The sequence below is a fragment of the Clupea harengus genome, chromosome 6, assembly GCF_900700415.2.
Source record: "Clupea harengus chromosome 6, Ch_v2.0.2, whole genome shotgun sequence".
Taxonomy (NCBI): domain Eukaryota; kingdom Metazoa; phylum Chordata; class Actinopteri; order Clupeiformes; family Clupeidae; genus Clupea; species Clupea harengus.
This window is the reverse complement of record NC_045157.1, coordinates 23,773,265-23,794,020: the sequence shown is the minus strand read 5'-3', so window position 1 is coordinate 23,794,020 and position 20,756 is coordinate 23,773,265. Positions and strand designations below refer to the sequence as shown.

The 20,756-nt window shown below is 48.3% G+C and overlaps 1 protein-coding gene across 7 annotated transcripts in view; it reads right to left on the bottom strand.

Moving 5' to 3' along the window:
- sox6 (SRY-box transcription factor 6) overlaps positions 1–20,756 on the bottom strand; it is a 163,866-nt gene that overhangs the window by 82,562 nt on the left and 60,548 nt on the right. For all 7 annotated transcript variants that reach the window (XM_031569509.2, XM_042708090.1, XM_012814927.3 and 4 more), the window contains one exon: positions 18,876–19,089. In XM_031569509.2, coding sequence (XP_031425369.1) covers positions 18,876–19,089 — 214 coding nt within the window. The remainder of the gene's footprint in view (positions 1–18,875; positions 19,090–20,756) is intronic.

Here is a 20,756-nt window from a genome sequence, read left to right as displayed (position 1 = left end):
TTTTCCCCCCCGACAGCAGAAAAAAGAGACACTTCCTTTTATGGCACAGCTTGGCGACGAGGCCTGCTGCTCTGGAAGTGTCCTGGGAGGGTCAGATGTGCTAGGGAAGACTTTCCCATCTTTCCACTCAGAGTACACACACACACACACACACACACACACACACACACACACGTACACAAACACACACACATACACACACTTATTAGACACTAACACACATAAACACAGACACTTTAAGAGACACACACACAAACACACACACTCACACACCACAGATGCTGCTCCAGCACTTGATCATTAAGGAATGCACCAACTGTTGGAGATAATGTGGTGCCAGCTCCCATTCAGCTCCACTCTCCCTCCCCTGAGAATGGACGCTCCCTTGCTCCCTCTCTCTCTCTCTCTCTCTCTCTCGCTCTCTCTCTTTCTCTGCTCTCCTCCAGACCCACGCTTCCACCCTGGGCCAGACACGGCCTGCCAAGGCCCTCCAACATCACACACACTACAGCTGGAATGTGCCAGAGAATCGCTCTTTCATTTTTCATGTGCATATGTGTGTGTGTGTGTGTGTGTGTGTGTGTGTATGTGTGTGTGTGTGTGTGTGTGTGTGTGTGTGTGTGTGTGTGTGTGTGTGCGCGCGTGTGTGTGTGTGTGTGTGTGTGCTCACATGTGTATTTTATATATATATATATGTGTGTAATCCTTCCTTTACCTGGATGAATAACATCCTGTCTTTGTGTATAAAATAGCTTGATGAGTGACTGGGAACACACAGACACATACAAGCACAGCTTGCTCTGAAGGCAGGGTTTAGATATATCACTGTTATAATATGCAGTGTTTAGATATATCACTGTTATAATGTGCAGTGCTTAAGCAAAGCATGTGGCTAATGAGCTAGTCATCTGGATTGTTTTAAAATGCCCATATAAAGACTGGGATATTTTTAAGGGAACTCCGATGAATAATTGGTGTTTTTTTTTTTTTTTCATACACAATTTTTCAAATTCCATTCCCTCTTCTCTTGAGAACTTATAAATGTCAGTGAAACACTGCTTAGCATCAGTATAATAATTCTTCTTGTCCTAGTGGGCTGACTATATTTTTACACTGCTAAACTAAGGCACATTATTTGACATCAAGAACATACAAATCCAAACTCAAACTATGGACTGATCTGCCTTGCCAAGAGATATATAAAACAAATCCAATTATATTTGTCATGACCACAGTCTATATATACAGTAATGTTCAATAAAGCCAAGGCAAGTGAAGGTGAATTAGAGAGACACACAGGGCAATACCAGGGAAAAGAGGCATATAGTGTGAAGTAGCCGGATAGACACTCAGTTTGCACAAAGCTGTAAGAGGAAAACAGCGACTAGATAAATAAAGAATCCCATTGACTTTATTGTTGTTTCCCTGAGAGGGCCCCCAAATCTCTCGCTCTCCCTGTCCTCCTCCTCCTCCCTCTCCAGGGAGATAAAGCATTGCATGCCGAGAGGGGTGGAGGAGGCTCGGGGGGGGATGTAATGTAATGAAAACAATAGCTGTTATCTGCCTCTTATTTACATTTTCCCAAGGTCCGCGCGACAGACAGCTCAGCCACGGTGCCCCAGCCCCCACTGAACCTGCATCAGGCCCGGCTCAGCAGGCCCAGAGGAGTGCCACCGTACCGGGGAGAGGAGGCGCTTGGCCCAGGTCCTACCACTGTGGAGCTCTGGAGCCCTGACTCTCCGTTCCTATCAAGTCCCTGCGCCTCTCGGAATGGAGAATGAGGAGGGATAGAAAACAGAGAGAGAAATGGAGAGACTGAGAGAAAGAAAGGATAAGGAAAGAAGAGAAAGGAGAAAAAAAGGGAAAGTACAGAGTGGGAGAGAAAGAAATAAGAGAGATAGGAGCACTCTTTGCCACTCTCAGTCGGGGCACCATTTGCGGAGAGAGAAAACTGCACATGACAAATGCACCCCCAGGAGCCCCCCACTGCCAGGCTGCCTGCCCTGAGCTCTGCCCGTGGGACCACATAAGCGCCCCTCATGCCAGGCAAAGCTCCCTCTCCACAGCAGCACCTCCAGCCCCACTCCAGACATCGACCCTGTCAAAACAAGCGGATTATCGCGCGGCTACATATCACGACAGGGTGGAAAATAGCTCTCCGCTCTGTGATCTATTTCACCCACCCCCCCGCCCCCCTCCAACCTCTTCTTCCTTGACAAAGCCAAAGCTCATGACACTATAAACGACATTACAGTCATGCAGCTATTGTGAACATCAACGAGGGATGAGAGAGCTCTGTTGTGTCGGAGCCAGGGCCTGTGCAGTATTGGAAACAGGCCTGTACAGCGCTCCGGCAAAACCACAACCTGCCGACACGCGAGCTGACAATACCCATTAGAACAACGATACACTTAACTCCTATCTGCTTCTCCGATCTCTGGTACATAGCTTGTTGGCACAGCTGTGCTATCATCTTTGCGATGCAGGCGAGCTGGAGACCGTGCAGAAGACAACTAGAGCAAAGATAGAACAGCGAGATAAACCAGGGCCCTTTCAAGGAGTGATTCAGAAGCAGAGAAGGCAACAAGGCTCGTAAATCTGCGCGAAAGTGAAGGTTTTGGTACACATTCAGCTCTGATCACCTGGGCTAATCCCACTGCCAAACTTCTGTGTCTGACACAAACCACAACAGCAGAACACACACACACACGCACACACACACACACAGGCGCAGGTGAGCACTGATACAACTCGCTCCCCGCCTGACGCCTGCCAAACTTCATGTTTTTATTAGACAGAGGAAAAACACTGATCCTCGGGCTTCTTGTTAAGTTCAGCGGTGACATTTTTTAAACGCTGAAATTCGTTTTTGAATGTTGCATATTGTAATTAGTTACTGCTAATACGTTGGTTGCCATCCAGTCATGGAGGCTTTCAGGTGCGCAAGGCTTACAGGCAATTGAAACTTTTATTACCACCGCAAAAAAATGAAACGCTTCAATCAAGGGCATCAATGGAAACCATATCAACCTTTAAATGGCTGAGCAGAGTCCAAACAACACAAATAAATACACTAATAGGCAAATCAAATCTTGCCAATTAGAATTTGAAATGGTCCATAAACAATCCTTCCTTGAACTATCTGTGTTGCGATGCTATCTACCACTGGAAAGACGGTCATGATTGGCCCTGGAAAATTGCCAAAGAGCCTATTAACTCACATGCCATTGAGTATAAGCTATCATGGCAATAAGATCGAGTATTTGATGCATTACCACGAGCCGTATTTTAATAGCTATGGCAGGCTTACATATTGGAGTGGTGGTGTAGAAATACGAGCAGTTAAATCACAATCGAAATATCAGATTTCTTCAGATTTTTACCCGGAGCAGCCTGCGGCGTCATGCTTCCAGCGATCATTTTACTCTAACTCCCCCCCCCCCCCCACTCTTCTCCTTAAACCATTTTTTCCTGAGGCTTTGTTCCCTTTCCCTTGAAGATGCTTTCTGTGAGTGCGCTCCCGTCCCAATGAGCCGTGCCCAGTGGCGCCATGCCAACACATCTGTCAGTGAGCTCGGGCCCTCACATGGTCACTGGAACCCTCACCCCTACCACCAACCACCCCCTCTTGCTCTCTCCAAGAGGAAGTACTTCTCCACGCCAACCACCCTCTCTTTCCCACACACACACACATCAATCCCCCATAAAGATTCAGGAGGCCAACTCTCTCTCCTCTGCCCATCGGAAAATCCTTTCAACCCCCACCCCCTTCCCTTCTCCCTTCTCACTCTTCTCCTGAAATCGCCACTATTGTCCATCCAAGCGCCACCACGTTAGCATCTGCATGGTCAGGTCTGTTGGTCCTTGCCTAGGCGCAGACCAAATTAAAGTGGCGGTAACAAGTGCAGAGTAATCACAGCCAGTCACTCAGCGAACGAAGGGGAGATCAGTTTGTGGAGAAAGGGAAAGACTAAGAGTGTGGGGGGGTAAATATATCAGCTGGCCAGCCTCTTGGGGAAACATGCAATTAGCGAATCAATGATCAACTGACACTGACCATAAAAATAATTTCTCCCTCTGTTACAGGCCCAACTTGGCAGAGGCAGGAGCGGAGGGGACAGAAGACCTCAATCGCTGGAGGGCACACTTCCCTCTAGGAGGGGCCTGGCTCTGTGTGTGTGTGTGTGTGTGTGTGTGTGTGTGTGTGTGTGTGTGTGTGTGTGTGTGTGTGTGTGTGTGTGTGTGTGTGTGTGTGTGTGTGTGTGTGTGTGTGTGTGTGTGTGTGTGTGTGTATGTGTGCGTGCTTGATGCTTCATAATGGAAATATTATTGCAGCACGCAAAGTCACCCAGCCTGGAGGACGCCCTCCTATTATAGTTGGGCTGATAATTGAAAGGTCTCTAATTATCATAGAAAAGGAAAGCGCATAAAAGAAAAGTGAACTAAGAGTTAGAGGACAAACTTGTCAAGGCTGATGGAATAATGTGTGTTTTGTGTGAATTGTATAATAGTTTCTCTGACTGCCTCTAATCTCACTATAGAAAAGTTCAAAACCATTTTCAATGCATAAGCGTGATTCTCTAAACCTTCTACATGAAGGCATACAATAGTGGATGTGGAGATGAATCAGAGGCAAAGACTTCTGTTGTCAGTTTTTGCCCTCCATCTCTTGAAAGAAAGGCAAAGCAACAGAGAATCTCACACACACACACACACACACACACAAAGACACACACACACACAAAGTGACACACACACACACACACACACACACACACACACAAATACGGAGCACGCAGCACAAACTCAGGAGAATCGTCTGAATATCTTAATCACAGAGCCACTAAAACAAGCCTCCATCATCACACAAAATAGAGCATAATGATTAGAAGAAGCAGCACAGGAAAGTGAAACGACAGAAGAAAACATGTTTTGTCATTCCGTCGGTGGCTCCAGGGACAACAGCTGTTGGATGCGGGGCGAAACGCTCCTGTCTCCATAATCATGGCGTTATTGAAGTAAGGACAAAAAGGGCACTAATTGCCAGGGAGCAATCTGAACGTAATAGGTTACACACCCGGGCGAGAGAGCACAATGCAAACACTGAAGAGGAAGGCAACAGCTAGAGCAGACAGAAAAAAGGAAGGGGAAAGACAGAAAGCAAGAAAGAGAAAAGAAAAAAAACACACAAACACACACACAAGAATTTCTGTGTACAACAGCGCGTCGTCATCGCCGCCGCCGCCGCTCATTTTCAGGCAATTACCTTCGCTCCTTGTCAACAGTTTTAATAACCTCTATCATTTCCAGAAGACTTTTTGCTTCAGTTAAATAATTTCAGCTCTTTAATATGCAAATGCGCCCGTTGGCATGCATGGGTGAAGAGGCTTGACTCCTTGAGATGTGTCAGTGCATTGTAGAGCACCTGCACCTAGAGGAAGGCTTGATTTAATTGACACCTAATACTATTCATTATTCCACTTAGTGAGCATCTCTGTTCATCACCTGTAGCCCCCCCCCCCTTCGAAATGCTCACAGTCATTTTGGCTTGTCAACAACAGCTATAAATAGAGAGACTTCCTTCAAATGACTGTATTTAATCAGATGCTTCCAAAACGGGGACAGTAAAACATTTAAAAAGGAGTCCTACTCTCTCTATTGTTATTTGTCCAGAGTCGTCTCCTCTTTTTGAGAAGCTGGAATATTAGCTTGATGAGGCTTTCCCTCCATGTGCACACACACACACACACACACGAAAGAGCTGCACCACAAACGGGCTGCAGTGCGATGCATGTGGGGCGGGTGACTCCGCGGCGCAGGATCACACAAGGCAACCTGAAGAGCCAGGTGAGGAGAGGCTCAGGAGGTGATCCGGTGTCAGGGAGGCTTCCTGGGGAAAGCATCAGGGTGATTCCTTCCGCGCGTGTCAGGTGGGTTATCAGTGGAGCTCACCGTACTCCTTATCTGCTAGAGGAGGTGGTGGTGAGGTGGGGTGGAGGGGTATTAGAGGACATTAAGCCCACAGCTGTGACCTGGGGTCATTCCTGGGACTCGCGCATCGCAAGAGCCCCGCACGCGCGCGCACACACACACACACACACACACACACACACACACACACACACACACACACACACACACACACACACACACACACACACACACACACACACACACACACACACACACACACACACACACACACACACACACACACACACACACACCCCAGGGCTGACCTTGCTAAATAGGACACGTGTCCATCAAGCATATATGAATTAACAGCTCCCAAGAGGCTTCACCTCTTGAGCAGTGCAGTGCACGACCGCCCCCGATCCATTTTACAGCAGGTCCACGGCGGCCATCACGGCTGAATTATTAAAGTGCGCACCAGGGCGGTGATCAATTCAGGCAAGGCCCTGCTTAGGCATGCAACCCGGCAAAGACTACGGTGAAACCTCCACAAAGGAAGGGATATGCCTTGAGTGATGTATCATACACAAACACATATAGAAATACTAGGGGTCCGCATATGAGACATCTGCACGGCAGAATAATAAAAAATAAAAAACCAAGATGGCTCCTTGAGAGTGTGAGCCAAAATAGCACCAGACCCCAGTGATGTTTATTTTTTGATAGCAGCATGTGCGAGGCCCTGGCTGGATGAGGTGCTGTAGGAGCTGGCCAGACTGTGTGCCAGATACCTTTCCCCAGCAGACCGGGACGGTTGCCTCATCCCACACCAGCAGCGAGCCCCCAGACGGCCCCTGCGCAGGGATGGCCATGTCGATATGAAAAGAAGGGAAGCTGAATAATAAATGGTGCGCTGGCCAGAGCCAGACAGAGCTGTGTTCAGAGGGCACCCATCCAGGACAGGGCTTGGATGCGAGATAAAAAAATAAATAAAAAAAACCCTCCTCTACCACAGGAAAAGACGTGGGTGTGCGTGTGTGGCGTGTGGTGTGTGGGTCTGTGTGCTGGGTGGTTAAGGGGTAGGTGGTGGAATTAACAAGTAGAAATGCAAAAAACAAAGAAAGAAAAAGAATGACAGCAAGGAAGTGTGCAATCTTAAGGATCCTAGAGAGGAGAAGAAGGAGGAGGAGGAAGGACGAAGAGAGGAAGGGTAGGGTGAGAAGGGGAAAAAAATCCAATCAAAACTCAGCGAGGAGAGATGAGGAGCCAAGATAAACCCACACTCAGAGCCCCCAAAACTGCAATCTCCTCTTAAGCTGAAGAGTGGCAGCTGGCAGAACAGCTGGTGAATAGGATTAATGTCAGAAGAATGAAATAAAACTCAACATATGTCCGAGCCTGAGGTGTTGGGACTGTGCGTGACTGTGCCCCGATGGATGCCATGTGTGCAGCTGGAAGGAGCTGAGCGGTGGCAGGCTCTGCCTCTCTTGCCCACAAGGTCACTTTTAAGAACTAGGACCATTTAATGCTTGGATGGTGAAAAGAACTTCTCCTGCCCTCTCCTCTCTCTCATCTCCCTCCCTCTCGCTCATCTCCAGGAGAAATTGGCTGTTTTTTTTTTCTTCTCCCCCCCCCCCCTGCCAAGGATATATAGAACCATGAGCAGAACTAAGGTTAAAATGTTAGAACAGTTTAAACACACCTTCTTCAAGACTGTCTCTGAACAAGTAGAACCTGTTTGATCCCGCATGAAACACTGTCTTAAATGTGTCCTTGTGGGAAGTAAAAAAAAATAAAACTAAAGACAGAGGGAGGCATCCTGCGAAACTTTGTGCGCTGCTGATGAGGGTTTCAGCACTCACGAAAATGAGTGTTAGCAGCAGAGATATGTGGACTTAATTTTAATTTATAATTTCCATTTGATGTCGGTAATCATTAGGGCCCACACACTGTAATAAATTATAATAATTTCACACAAGAAATAAATTACTGGGTACCTTGCAGAAGAGCCATTTTTTGTTGGGTACCCTGCAATCTAACTGTCAGACATAAACTCTTCTGCTAATCAATGCTCCAAAACATTCGCGTTTATTCATCTATGCTAAATTAATAGAAATGTGTGGATAATGCCGCGTACTGTGATCATGGCTGCTCAGAGTGATTTACTAAATTAATGGGTGCCTAAGACTCTACAAGGACAAAAAGAGCCTAATAGGATCCACATGAATAGATTAAAATTTGCTGTGAAGCCAAGTGTCTGGCGTAGCCACCGAAACTTTATTTCATCATAAATGCCAGGCAACTTCGATGTGCTCGAGAGATTTTTTTTCTACAATACACACAGTAATTGAAGCAGTGGCTTCAACGAAAAGATGATGTGATCCAGCACATCTCAAGCATGAAAATACAAATGCACGGCTCATATGCGTACTCCGGATTAAAAACAGGCCATCTCACTGCTTTAAACAAACATAGGCTCTATGCGTTTCTGATGGAAATTAAGCCCTAAGATCATATCGAAATCCCCAAAAATATACATTAAGCCAGACATTACTCATGATCAATAATTATCGTTAAAGTCTGTTTGTAGAGGAAGGGCCATTACTTCACATGAAGTTATTTTCGTAATGAACTGGGAGTGCAAACTGCAAAAAGAAATAAAATGGGGGAATGGTTTCCCTTTCGGGATTCATTTGTCTAATTAAGGAGGCGCATTTTCTGTTGCCGTCCCTGACATTCTCACTTTTTACGGAGCAGCAATTAAAGATGTTTATGGTCCTGTGCAGTCAGCTCTGTTTACCCATGTCAGGGTTCAGCACTTGCACACTCATAGTCCAAAGGTCACTATTTTTAGCTGCCGACCTCCATTCTCTGTTCCACATAACAGTTTGCATGCAGCTGCAGCTCCCCGATCACCACACATGTTCAAACATGCACACATACACACACACAGCCTCACACACACTCACACGACCATCCAAACCACCAGCTACTGTTCCTTTCCAGTCAAACAAAAGTCAGCTTGTGAGCCAAGATCTCAGAGGCATGGATGTAAGACCTCCCGACTGCAGAAACTTAACAATCCCATCTGTTATTCATTCAGGCTATTATTATTTTCTATCTTTCCCTTTTTTTGCAAAAAAAAAAGAGGGTGGGGAGGGAGAGCGCATAAAAGAGGTTTATCCATCATGATATTTGGGCCGCCTGAGGAGAGATGGAGCAGTAACCATAGCACTTCAAAAGGTTAAGAATTCCAGTTTCTAGGAAGTCCCCTTGCTGGCCTACAGCTAAGCGCCTCAATGCCCCATTGTTCCAGAACTGTCCGGCAACAATGGCTCCCGTATTTTCCTTTGAATGGGCCAGTTCCCCCTCTCCCTCTCTCTGACACGGAGCCACAGGAGCTGCGCCACGCTACGTGAAAGGACGATCGCCTTCAGGTTTCACACCGAGACGCCTGCCTCTGTCTGCCTCTCTCTCTCTCTCTCTCTTTCTCTCTCTCTCCAACCCTTCGTGTCCTGAGATGAGCGAGTGTAGTACTTGGGGGGAATATAAACCGGGTGAGCTCACTCAGTCAGTCAGTCAGTCACTCACTCACACACTCACACACACACACTTTGGGTAAAAGATCCAGACCAAGACCAGTGGTGAGAGGTACCTCTAGCGAAAGGCACTTCACACATGCGCAGGGGAGCGTGAAGCGCCCCCAGCTCCCCAAATTACTAATTGCGGCATTATGATAAGTGGTGCTGGAGGTGCAGCAAAAAAAAAAAATCTCATTCCAACCGCGCCATAATTAATTATAATCCAAACCCATAACTTCAACATATCATTGAAACTTCATGACATACGTCGGATGGAAGGGTCTCAAGGCATATTAACCACTCGACCTCTTGAGACTTTAAAATTATATGAGGGCCACTCCCAAAGAGAGATGGCCTTCGCCGAATAATTATAATCATCAGCACTCCAGCACCGCAGCGCAATAAAACATGTTTCCATCTGTGTCTCCTGACATCCCCATCCCACCTCTTGGCACGCGTGAAACATCATCCAACAAAAAAAAAAGAAAAAATAGCAGAGCAAGAGAACAAGAAAAAGAACAAGAGAGATTTGTTTGATTGAGCGTGTGATAAAACAGTCTCTTTGTTCACGACACAGCCATCAAAGGTGCTGTGTAAAATATTCATGTTTACTTTCGAATGAGGGGAAAACACAATGTAACTGCTAAGGGGAGGAATCTTGTCTGCTGTCATGTCCCATGTCTGAGCTGTGAAGTGTACTGTACAGGGGGCTTATAAACCAGGGCTGCTATGCTCGCTGAAATCATTAGCTGCCCATCGGAGCTGTCTGTGGCCACGGTGTGAGTTACACTGACACTATTTTGATCACGGTCAGATGACACCGGCTCTTTTGTCCAGTTATGCGCACAGAATGCCTGGGAAATGAACACCAAGGAAGAGGGCACAGTAATTCTGATCGGTTCGCAGGGTGAGAGTGGGGGGTATGACACACCAACTGAGTGCCGTCCCTAGCACACACACACACACACACACACACACACACACACACACACACACACACACACACACACACACACACACACACACACACACACACACACACACACACACACACACACACACACACACACACTGGGAGACCCTCCCGCCCCTGCAAGCTGCCACCTTAGCCTGAGTAGGGCCATGTGTGTGTTGCTGATCACAGTCATTTTAATCTACATAAAGGGCCCTGCCATTTCCACATAAGGGCCTCCATAGCACAATGACAGATTTAGGACCATTAATGGCTCTGTGCTTTCTTGTGTGTCAGCATTTCAACCCCCCCCCCCCCCCCCCCCTACACACACACACACACACACACATACACTGTACTGCTCCAAACATGAAGCGCCAACATAAAACAGTGAGCTAATTAAAACACTAACCACCCCTCACCCCCTAACCCACACCACTGCCTTTTCCATCCCGCCAACTCCAGAACAGCAGCATCCAGTCTAATATCAGTTGCATAAAATGCACACTCTGTATACTACAGCTGAATCTCGGGCCCCCCCGGCGACCGCAGAGAAGCACACTGCGCCACTCAGAGAGAGTGTAGAGCTCTGTAAGAGAGCGATGGCCCAGGCGGCCCGTGTGAAATTTGACTGAGAGTAGAGCTGTGAGAGAGAGAGAGAGAGAGGGAGAGAGAGAGAGAAAGAGAGAGAGAGAGAGAGCAAGCAGACCCTCTTGCCCCTGGCCGAAGAGATGCACCTATGAGGAGAGGAGGCGCCGAGGACAAACAGGCCTCTGTTCGGGGCCTGGCTATGGGTTGTCTCTCTAAGACACCCGTTTCCTCCTATCAGGGGAGGGAGTTCCAGCCCTGGGACGAGAGGTGGTGGAGGTGGAGGAGGAGGAGGACGAGGAGGAGGAGGAGGAGGAGGAGGAGGAGGACGAGGGAGAGAGGGAGGGGGGCGTACAATGGAGGCGTTGTGCTCCGGTGGAACACAGAGGGGGGACAGAGTCAACAGCTGAGACCGGGGAAGATGGCTCCTGGAATGCTCCCGGAGCAGTTGCTACTGTTGACTAATCGGAATATGAGAAGAGGGAAGGTGATCCGGACGCGGGGGGAAAGAATGGCACATTGAAAAAGCGGCAGCTGCTTGTTTTGTCATCTGAAAAGAGAGAGAGAGGAAGAAGGAGAGAGAGGGAGCGAGAGAGAGAGAGGAAGAGAGAGAGAGAGCGAGAGAGAGAGAGAGAGATCCATTTGACAGTGTTCGGAAGCCCTGCTGGGTGCCTCTGTGCAGTGAAAGACACAAGCACTGGAGAGGACAGTGGGACGCTCCCTGTAATATAGAGAGTTGTAAAGCCATAACTAAAGTGGGCTGTATTTATCCAATGCAAATGCGAGTGTGTAGGAGAAAGTGTGTGTGTGTGTGTGTGTAGTTGGTTCAGCCCCCAGCATTTTGTCAGCTTTATTTAGTCCGTCTCTCATCTCTGTCAGAGGGCTGGGCAGCGGGGCAGACCTCCAGCATCAGAGCGAGGGAGAGGAGTCGGAGAGCGGCAGGTCGGTCAGCCGGCCGGCTATCTTTTAGTTTAGGGGGAGTTGGGTGGGTGGGGGGGACATGCGAGAGAAAAAAGGGGGAGAAGTTTGCACGTCAGTCTGGCAGACTGCCCACGGCGCGCAGCCGAAAAATCTATTTAACGTCTGCTTCACAGGGTGACATGAGGCTTGATTGGCAGAGAAGAGAGCGCGGCTTTTGATCATGTGTCCTAACAAGCGTTTCCAGCTCATGTCTCCTTAGCCTGAGCAGCGCTCCGCATTACCTATTCAAACCAAAGTGACAGACCAGAGAGAGAGGGGGAGAGAGAGAAAGAGCACTTGGCCGAGCACTGGGCCATGGACTGATAGGCACTCACACACACACACTCAAACACACACACACACACGTGTTCGTATGTATTAGCTTACACTCTACCTCTCTCGTTTTCTCTGTCTCTCCCCATCTCTATCAGTCAACATACCCTCACAGTCACACACGCTGTACACATGTTCTCTCTCTCTTTCTCAACCCCCCCCCCCCCACACACACACACACACTAGACACATGTTCACACATGCAGTCTTACACATGTCCTAATTAAACCCATCCCATTCATCCAAGCGGACAGGTGGCTGGAGTCAAAGTTGGGCAAACCCGAACGCACGTTATTAGAGAAAGAGGAGAGAAGAGGCGAGCGAAGGAGGAGGAGGGGAAGAAAAAAAAAAGCGAGGGGTGGACTGACTGATGTTTGGCCAGTGTGTGCTGCCGGAGGGATTGGTGGACTGAGAGAGGGAGAGAGAGAGGGAAAGGAGAGAAGAGCCCCGTGTTTGAAGTGCGCCTCCAAAATCTCAGGTTCAAACCAGCCGGCGGCCAACAAATTAAAAAGGGCCAAGGGGTCTCCAGCCTCATCGCATATGCATCGAGTGGAGGAGCCAGCGCCACACATAATTATAACAAAGATTCATATTAATTAGGTGAGATAAAACAGAGGCAGATGACACGGGAGCCCCGTGCCCAGCATATCCCCAGCGTGCTCTTTTTGACGGCAACCCTTTTTAACCCTCTCGTAAAAAAAGAAAAAAGAAAAAGAGCAAGCAAGATGCCGTCCGCTAAAACAACTCTCCACACTCTCTTCCCTGGTCACTCAGACTCATTAATGACCCCATCTCCCCAGCCCACCAAAGACACACAAGTAACCTATGGACTGTGTGAAGTGGAGGGAGTATACTGTGGAGTGCTTGACTGGACCGGCAGGCTGAAGTTAGAGCTCTGGGGTAAATAATGTGGATATGCGATGCTGACCTAGATGCTGAAAGCACAGTAGGACCTGACAGGAATGTTCTACTGAAGGTCCCATTCTAAAGACGGTTCTAACAGGAGACAGTCACATGTGGCCAGATATGGGAACATTTCTTATAGACAGAGTGATAGGAACACACCTAGTGAATTACCTGGCACTACAGGACTGTATCTCATGGGCACGCACACACGCACACGCACACGCACACACACACACACACACACACACACACACACACACACACACACACACACACACACACACACACACACACACACAGCTGCACAGACCTCTCTTCACTGTTCTGAGGAGATTCACTGTGGGAGGAGTGTGCTCACCTGCTGCTGAAATATGTTTGTTCCAACAGGAGGGCTCTTTAAATATCTACACCTCCTCTCCCTCCTCTCCCTCCCTCCCCCCCTCCCTCTCTCCCCTCACACAGGGCCTGACATGTAGCGCGTCCCCCTTCTCTTTCTTTCTCTTTCTCTCTCTCTCTCTTTCTCTCCAACACACATGCACACACACAAACATAAAAACTCACACACACACAGGCTCTCCCCCCATGGCCACCGGTAAAGCCATTATCCGTGCCTCAGTCCCCTGGCCCTGCAGGGGCTCCAGGTGTGATCTAACTCTCTGGAGCAAATGACTCCCCAGATCCTCCTCCCTCCCTCCCATCTCTCCCTTCCTTTCCCTGGCCCTCCATCCATCCCTCTATCCTTCTTTCTCTCGCGCTCACTCTCTCTCTCTGTGCGGAGCTAAGGTTACCACTTGGGTGAAAGTCCTAACCCTGCCACATTAACAACTGCTCGAGTGCCCCCCCACCCCACCCCCCATGGGGTCAGGTCATTCAGGGTGGCGTATTTCTCACTGGACAGGGACACCCGCCCCACCTGTTCCTCCGAGGGACACTTGGCATATTTAAGTGTGTTCACACAAGGCTCTGGGAACAACCCTGCCAATTACAGGGAACACAAACACATTTCATGCCCCCCCAAAAAACCAAAACAAAAAACCACACAAAATCAAATTTCACTGGACACATCCTTTAAATCGATAGCCTATCGCTTGAAACCAGTGGGCCCTTGCCACTGAGGGTGTAATATTATACGCTAGATGTTTCTCCTTTCATAGGAGGCCCCGCACACTGAGCGGCTGCACACTGAGCCATCCTGTACTTCCCTGGCCCCGGCCCCGGCCCCTAAAGCCCTGCCACATTTCTGACTGAAACATGTAATGCTGTAATTCAGACTAGCCAGGGTCTAAGCATGGATTAGCAGATAACAAGCTTTTACCAGCAGCCAGCCACCACTCCTGGCAATACAAGACTGCTGACTAAGTTGGCACAGTGAGTGCCTTCCTGATGCCCGGGCAGTGGACGCCAGCGAGCTCTTTACTGGGGCGAGCGAGGGCTAAATTGCCCACAGCCCTTCAAATTAGGAGACTGCAAAAAGACCAAATGTGTGACTCAAAAGCATTTTGTGTCATTTCCTGCTGCTTGTTCAGCCAGGCATTGTGGCGTGTGGAATTAAATATCACCATGCATGTTGCATAAAGCTCTCTGATCATAACAAATGCAATGAGCTCAGTAAATTTAGACATTTGTTGAATAAATCCAATTGAAGAACAGAGAATGGATCCAGACCATCAAATGCTGTAAAGAGCTTCAAGGGGTAAATTCAGGGACAATTTGAACAAAACACAGAGGGTCATAAACAAATCATGATCCATCCACCTGAGGGGAAGCTTAAAACACAGCTCACTCCTCTATTGATTACTTTGGTGCATTATATAAAGCAGGCCTAATTGCCCGTGAATCCAACCAAGGTCACCTTGGATCTGTACAACAGAGGCAAACATTTTTTATTTATCTAGTTTCTCCAGCCCCCTCCCAGCCCCCCACCCACCTCCCCACTCGACCCAACATCAACATTTTTAACTCTTGACAAGCGCTGTTGCGGGAGCACTCTATAAATTACACATTTACAATACATAGTAAATAAACAGCGGACACAATCGTTAGCCCTCCCGGTGGCTGCACCGAGCTAGCAGAGCTTTTATGGCCAAGGTGACTATACAAGCTGCCGCAGCGGCCGCTGGGCGTGGAGAGAGAGGGTATTTTCATTCATTACAGCAGTCACAGGCACTTAGAGCACTTTAAGAACCTGTTAGAAAGGGGCAAGTGTGTGTGTGTGTGTGTGTGTGGGGGGGGGGGGGGTCGGGTGGAGAGGGACGAATGGAAGTGTGTGTGTGGAGGGTGGAGGGGTGGGTGGAGGTGGTCAGCCACTGGGCTGGGTTCAGGCAGAGAGCAGGATGATGGCGGTCCAGTTAAGCAAACTCGGCCGTCCACCCCTAATGGGCTTTTATTCAATTTAAGGGCAGCGAACCCGCGCCAGCGATACACATTTAATTAACCGCTTCGCCGCTTCGCCATTAACTGCTAGCTCGGAGGAGACGGGGGTCATGACGAGGAGCCTCAGCCAATGTCCACTGGGGTTGCTCTTCACCCCCGGGCCAAATATAGCCCCTCTACCTTATCTATCCCCTCATCCTAAGAAAGATCCGAGGACACTGTCCCCGCTAAATAAAAGCTCCCTCTATTTTGCAACCATAGGGATTATAACATTGGTTCATTCTTTGAGACCATTATACAGAATGAAACTGATACTGGTGAGATAAGAATCTGTGCTGTAGGTTTCGTCTGGAAACATTGTTTTATTTAGAACACGACAATTGTACACCCTTGTAATTGTCACCAGTAGAATGTCTTGAGCTCACGGCACTTAGAATGGCGCGAGCAGATGGTCAAATTGAGCTCCGCAGACAACACTGATCCAAGACAGAGGAGCAGAGAGGAGCAGGAGGGATTAGGAGCTCCAGTTGTTCCCTTAATATCACGCTTAGATAAGTGATATTTTTAGCACCCGCGAGCTTTGTTTCACATTAGCCACGTCGTTAAAGCAACACATGGCTCTCAAATGCTCTCAGATTTGTGTAATGGGTTAATCCGGATGTTTTAAAGTTCACACACATTGGTTAGCCTGCGCCAACATCACAAGACAGAAAAGGGACACCATAACAATGGTGACCAACAGGGGAAAGAAAAGCTGAATTTAGCCTCTGACAGTATAGCAACCGAGACTTCTCTGAGACTGAGGTACCTCCCGGCATCCTTACTGAGTCAGAGCCTCTGGGCTAACTGAGGCGCACAGTTGGCCATGTTGAGCTGTAGCAGCCTCTTGTCTCGCCCCTGCCCTACATCAGCCTGCCCTGAAACTAATTTCCCCCAACAAGGGAGTTGGTTCGGGTGGTGTGCTGTAGCCGGGGCATGAGCGGAGCGGCGTCTCTATTATTAAGGGAAGATTAAAACAGCTGTACAGGGCGCTGAAGCACCCTCTCCTTCCTGCGCCGACATACGGCCCAGGATTACAAGCTGCACTTGACCATTTAAATTACTGCAACAACCGGCCTCACCAGCTGGGGCCCATTAGCATAAGGCCTCCAGCACACAGGCCAGAGAGGAGAGGGTTGGAGTGAAGAGGAGACAAGAGGAGAGGACAGGAGAAAAGAGGAGAGGAGTGGTGAGGAGAAGAGGTGAGAGGAAAGTAGAAGGAAAGGGAGCAGAAGAGGGGAGAGGAGTGAAGGAGGGATAGGTGAGGGGAGGGGAGGAGACGAGAGGAGAGGAGAGAAGAGGAGAGGAGAGGAGAATAGAAGATACCAGTGGAGAGAGGAGAAATGCCCTACCAGTAAGGGAGGACATTATTGTATAATAATGACAGTAGTTCGATTGTGAAAATACAACTATGTTAAGGATGCTGTTACTTTAAAATTAAGAACTGAAATTGAACAGATAGAAACAGATTATTTTCTTGTTCTTGTTTTCAAAAGCTTATTTAGTGCAATCTTACATTGAAAGAAACAGCTGTTTTTTTCACCATTTGTTCAACTACTGCTAACAAGGCAGGCAGATCATAATAAAACATGTGCTATCCTTGTATAAATTAACTTAGGTTTATTCATGTAAAATCTTGAAGATGATTTTGAGAATACAAATATATACAATGTTGGTGCACCCACAAGGGAAATTGCATTAATGGCCATCAACAACCAAGCCCTAGTAATTCATACAAAGACCAAAGGAAGAGAAGCAGAAGAAGAAGAAAAAAACATTGGAGACAAATATTTTTAGGCGAGTTAAGGTCTAATTTATTCGTCTGATGAAGTGCTTAAGCTAAGCGCTCCCCAGATGCTAAACGACACGGCGCGGTCCCCAGGGAGAGAGTGGAGTGGAGTGGAGCAGCGCTGCGCTACGTTGTCCTGCTGTATACGTTCCTTCAGCAACGCTAATTAAGAATTGAGGAACTACCGTGCCGGCACTTTTAAATATTTGTTTTTTACTGTCGTTCCTCGGAGCACACGCTAGACGGGTGGATGGAGGATGCAGGGCCAGGGAAGAGGCGGTGATGAAGGGTGTTGTGTTAGGGGAGGAGGTGGAGGAGTGGGAGTGTGTGTGTGTGGGGAGGCTTGTAAAGGTTCTTTCTGAACCAGAGAATGACTGCACGGTCTCTATATACTGGCACATAACTTCATTTATCCTCCCCACAAAAATAATACCTTCAATTTAACGGTGGACATCTGCATAAGTCAAGAATTCCTCTTTGGACACAGACTAAATGACCGGCAGCCATATTTTATGGTTGGTTGAGCAATAAGAGACGAAATCTGCATATTTTCCCCCTATTTCCCCCCTCCTCGTTTTTCTTTAATAGATTTGTCAACGGTATTAAGGGAAGCTCCAGATGCCCAGTAGATGTGGCCAGAAAATAAGTTTGAGCCTTATTTTGCTTGGTGGCTGGCTAACTGACTTCTTTTTTTTTTTTTGCGTATGATGAATACTGTAGCCTGTGTTGAAGAATAAAAAGGTAATGTTCCTGGCGTCGGGTCGGTGGCGTGTGTTTTATGGCCTGGGAGTTTGGCTTGGCACCGCCCGGAGACCACACTTAAGCTGAGGTGGAGTGCCACCCACTCTTTGTCACACTGGATGCAGTTCAGAACAAACTGGAAACACAGCCACGTCAGTCTGCCCACTGCTATAGGCCTGAAGGAATATCATGAGCGCGCGTGTGTGTGGGTGTGTGTGTGTGTGTGTGTGTCAGTGTGTGTGTGTCAGTGTGTGTGCATGTCACTGCTCTGGTGTGTGAAGGGTCGACAGCTCCAGGGCTCTTGTTCAAGTGTAGCGTAAGGCTTACATACATAGAGTACAATATGGCTACACATGTATGTTATGCATGAGGGAGCACACACAAATACGTTTATGAATCCACTGAGACGTACCTGCTCTCTCTCTCTTTCTCTCTCTCACACACACACACACACACACACACACACACACACACACACACAGAGACAGCGACACACACATAGAGACACACATAACCAAGAGTACACACACACTCTCTCTCTCTCACACACACACACACACACACACACACAGACAGCGACACACAGTTAGAGACACACATAACCAAGAGTACACACACTCACTCTCTCTCTCACACACACACACACACACACACACACACACACACAGAGCCAGGGCCACATTGGACTGGAATCTCATACCGTCTTGCTCTGTCTTTGTCATCTCCTCCAGTTTCTTCTGCTTCAGTGTGTCCACCACGTCGGCCAGGCTTCCTTTGCGGCGCTCTGGCGTCCCGAACGCCGAGCTGCTCAGCAGGTCGCCACGCTCCCGGGCCCCCTCTTCGGGCTTGTGCGGAGAGGTAGAGTTATTCCGGAAGGAGGAGTACAGGGAACATACTTTATTGCTGTCAGATTCCTGGAGGAGAACAGAAAAAGAAATGGGGTTGAGGGAGGGAAAGAAAATATGGTGGAATTGTTTGACTTTACTTTTCTGCACCCCCACCCACCCACCATAATCTTGAGACATGCTCTGTTGAAGTCTAAAATCATAAAGTAGGAATTCACCCATTTTAATCACAATTAATTGTACAGACTAAAGTTTTACATTGTGAATTGGAAGCCATATTTAGCTTGGAGCATACATCTTTAAGGCGAATAGTACTGCAAGGTAACTGTGTTAGGCAACAAAGACAAAGACCTGTGACAGCAGCACAATTGAAAGTCTCACCATTGTAATTTTATAAAAGTCTGTGGAGTGCTGTGTAATTTGTTCATTTCTGAGTGGATGCCTCCTCTCGAGGAGAACCCCGCAGGCCCTTGTAAATCTGCACCCTGTCTCGCACTGCTGTTGTTTTTCAGTCCCACCTGTGTGTGGTTTAGTGTTTAGCTACCGCTGTCTTACCGGCCTGCCTAGAGTGCTGCCTGTGTGTACGTGTGCGTGTGTGTGTGTGTGTGCGTACGTGTGTGCACGTGCGCGCATGTGTGTACACGCATGTCCATGTGTGTGAGCGCTTTCTCTCTCTCTCTCTCTCTCTCTCTCTCTCTCTCTCTCTCTCTCTCTCTCTCTCTCTCTCTCTCATAAGCCAATCACAGAGATATACGCCCCACCGTAACCACACAGGTAACTATGGTGTCAAAAGGGCAACATCTACTTGAATCTGCTTGTCATGAGAGAAAAAAAAGAGAGGTTCTCATGCTCGTATATCTGCTGGGCTTGCCTGCCTGACACAGACATAAGAGGGGCATAACTTCATCCATTACCCTGGCAAGAGACACATGCAGAGGCAGGGAGACCCAGGGGCAGCCCCGCCGGAGGGGGCTTTATCACGCCAGCGCGGCACGATAACAGTGAGGAAGAGCAGAGCCGCGCAAGCACAGGAATGCTTGGGATGGTCTCTGTATGGGGTGGGATGTGAAGAGGGCCATGGGACTGATAATCCCCATAAACACGCAGGAATGCCGAGTGCAGAGAGAAAGAGAAAGAGAGAGAAGAAAGAGAGAGAGAGAGAGAGAGAGAGGGTATAGAAACTGGGCCTGCTAGGGTGCTGTAGCCGAGGGTTAGACAGAGGGAGAGGAAGAGGAAGAGAGTGAGTTAGAGTGAGAGGGAGGGAGAGAGAGAGAGAGAGAGTGAGTTAGAGTGAGAGGGAGACAGAGAGAGAGAGAGAGAGGGAGAGAGAGGGAGGGACGGAGGAATGGGGGAGGTCGGCCTGAGTGCAGGCTGGCAGGGGGAACTGTGTGAGGGCACTGAGGATGGAGGTGCTTGCCGGGAGCGGAGTGGGGCAGGGTAATCTCCTGGCACAGGCTCAGGGCACAGTCCACACAGACACACGGCATTAACCATGGAGGTGGGCAATCAATGGAGTTGGGGTTCACACCCGGCTCAATCCCACTTTCATCCCCTTTCTCTCTCGAATACACTCATTCAACCTCACAGTTGCTCTCTGTCAATATTCTCTCTCTCTCTCTCTCTTCCAACTTTCTTATTTGTCCTTCTCTGACTGTCCCTCCCTCTCTCCTTCTGAAAGCCTCTGAACATCCCTTTTTTATCTTTGAAGATTTAAAATATAATTGAAAAAAAATCTT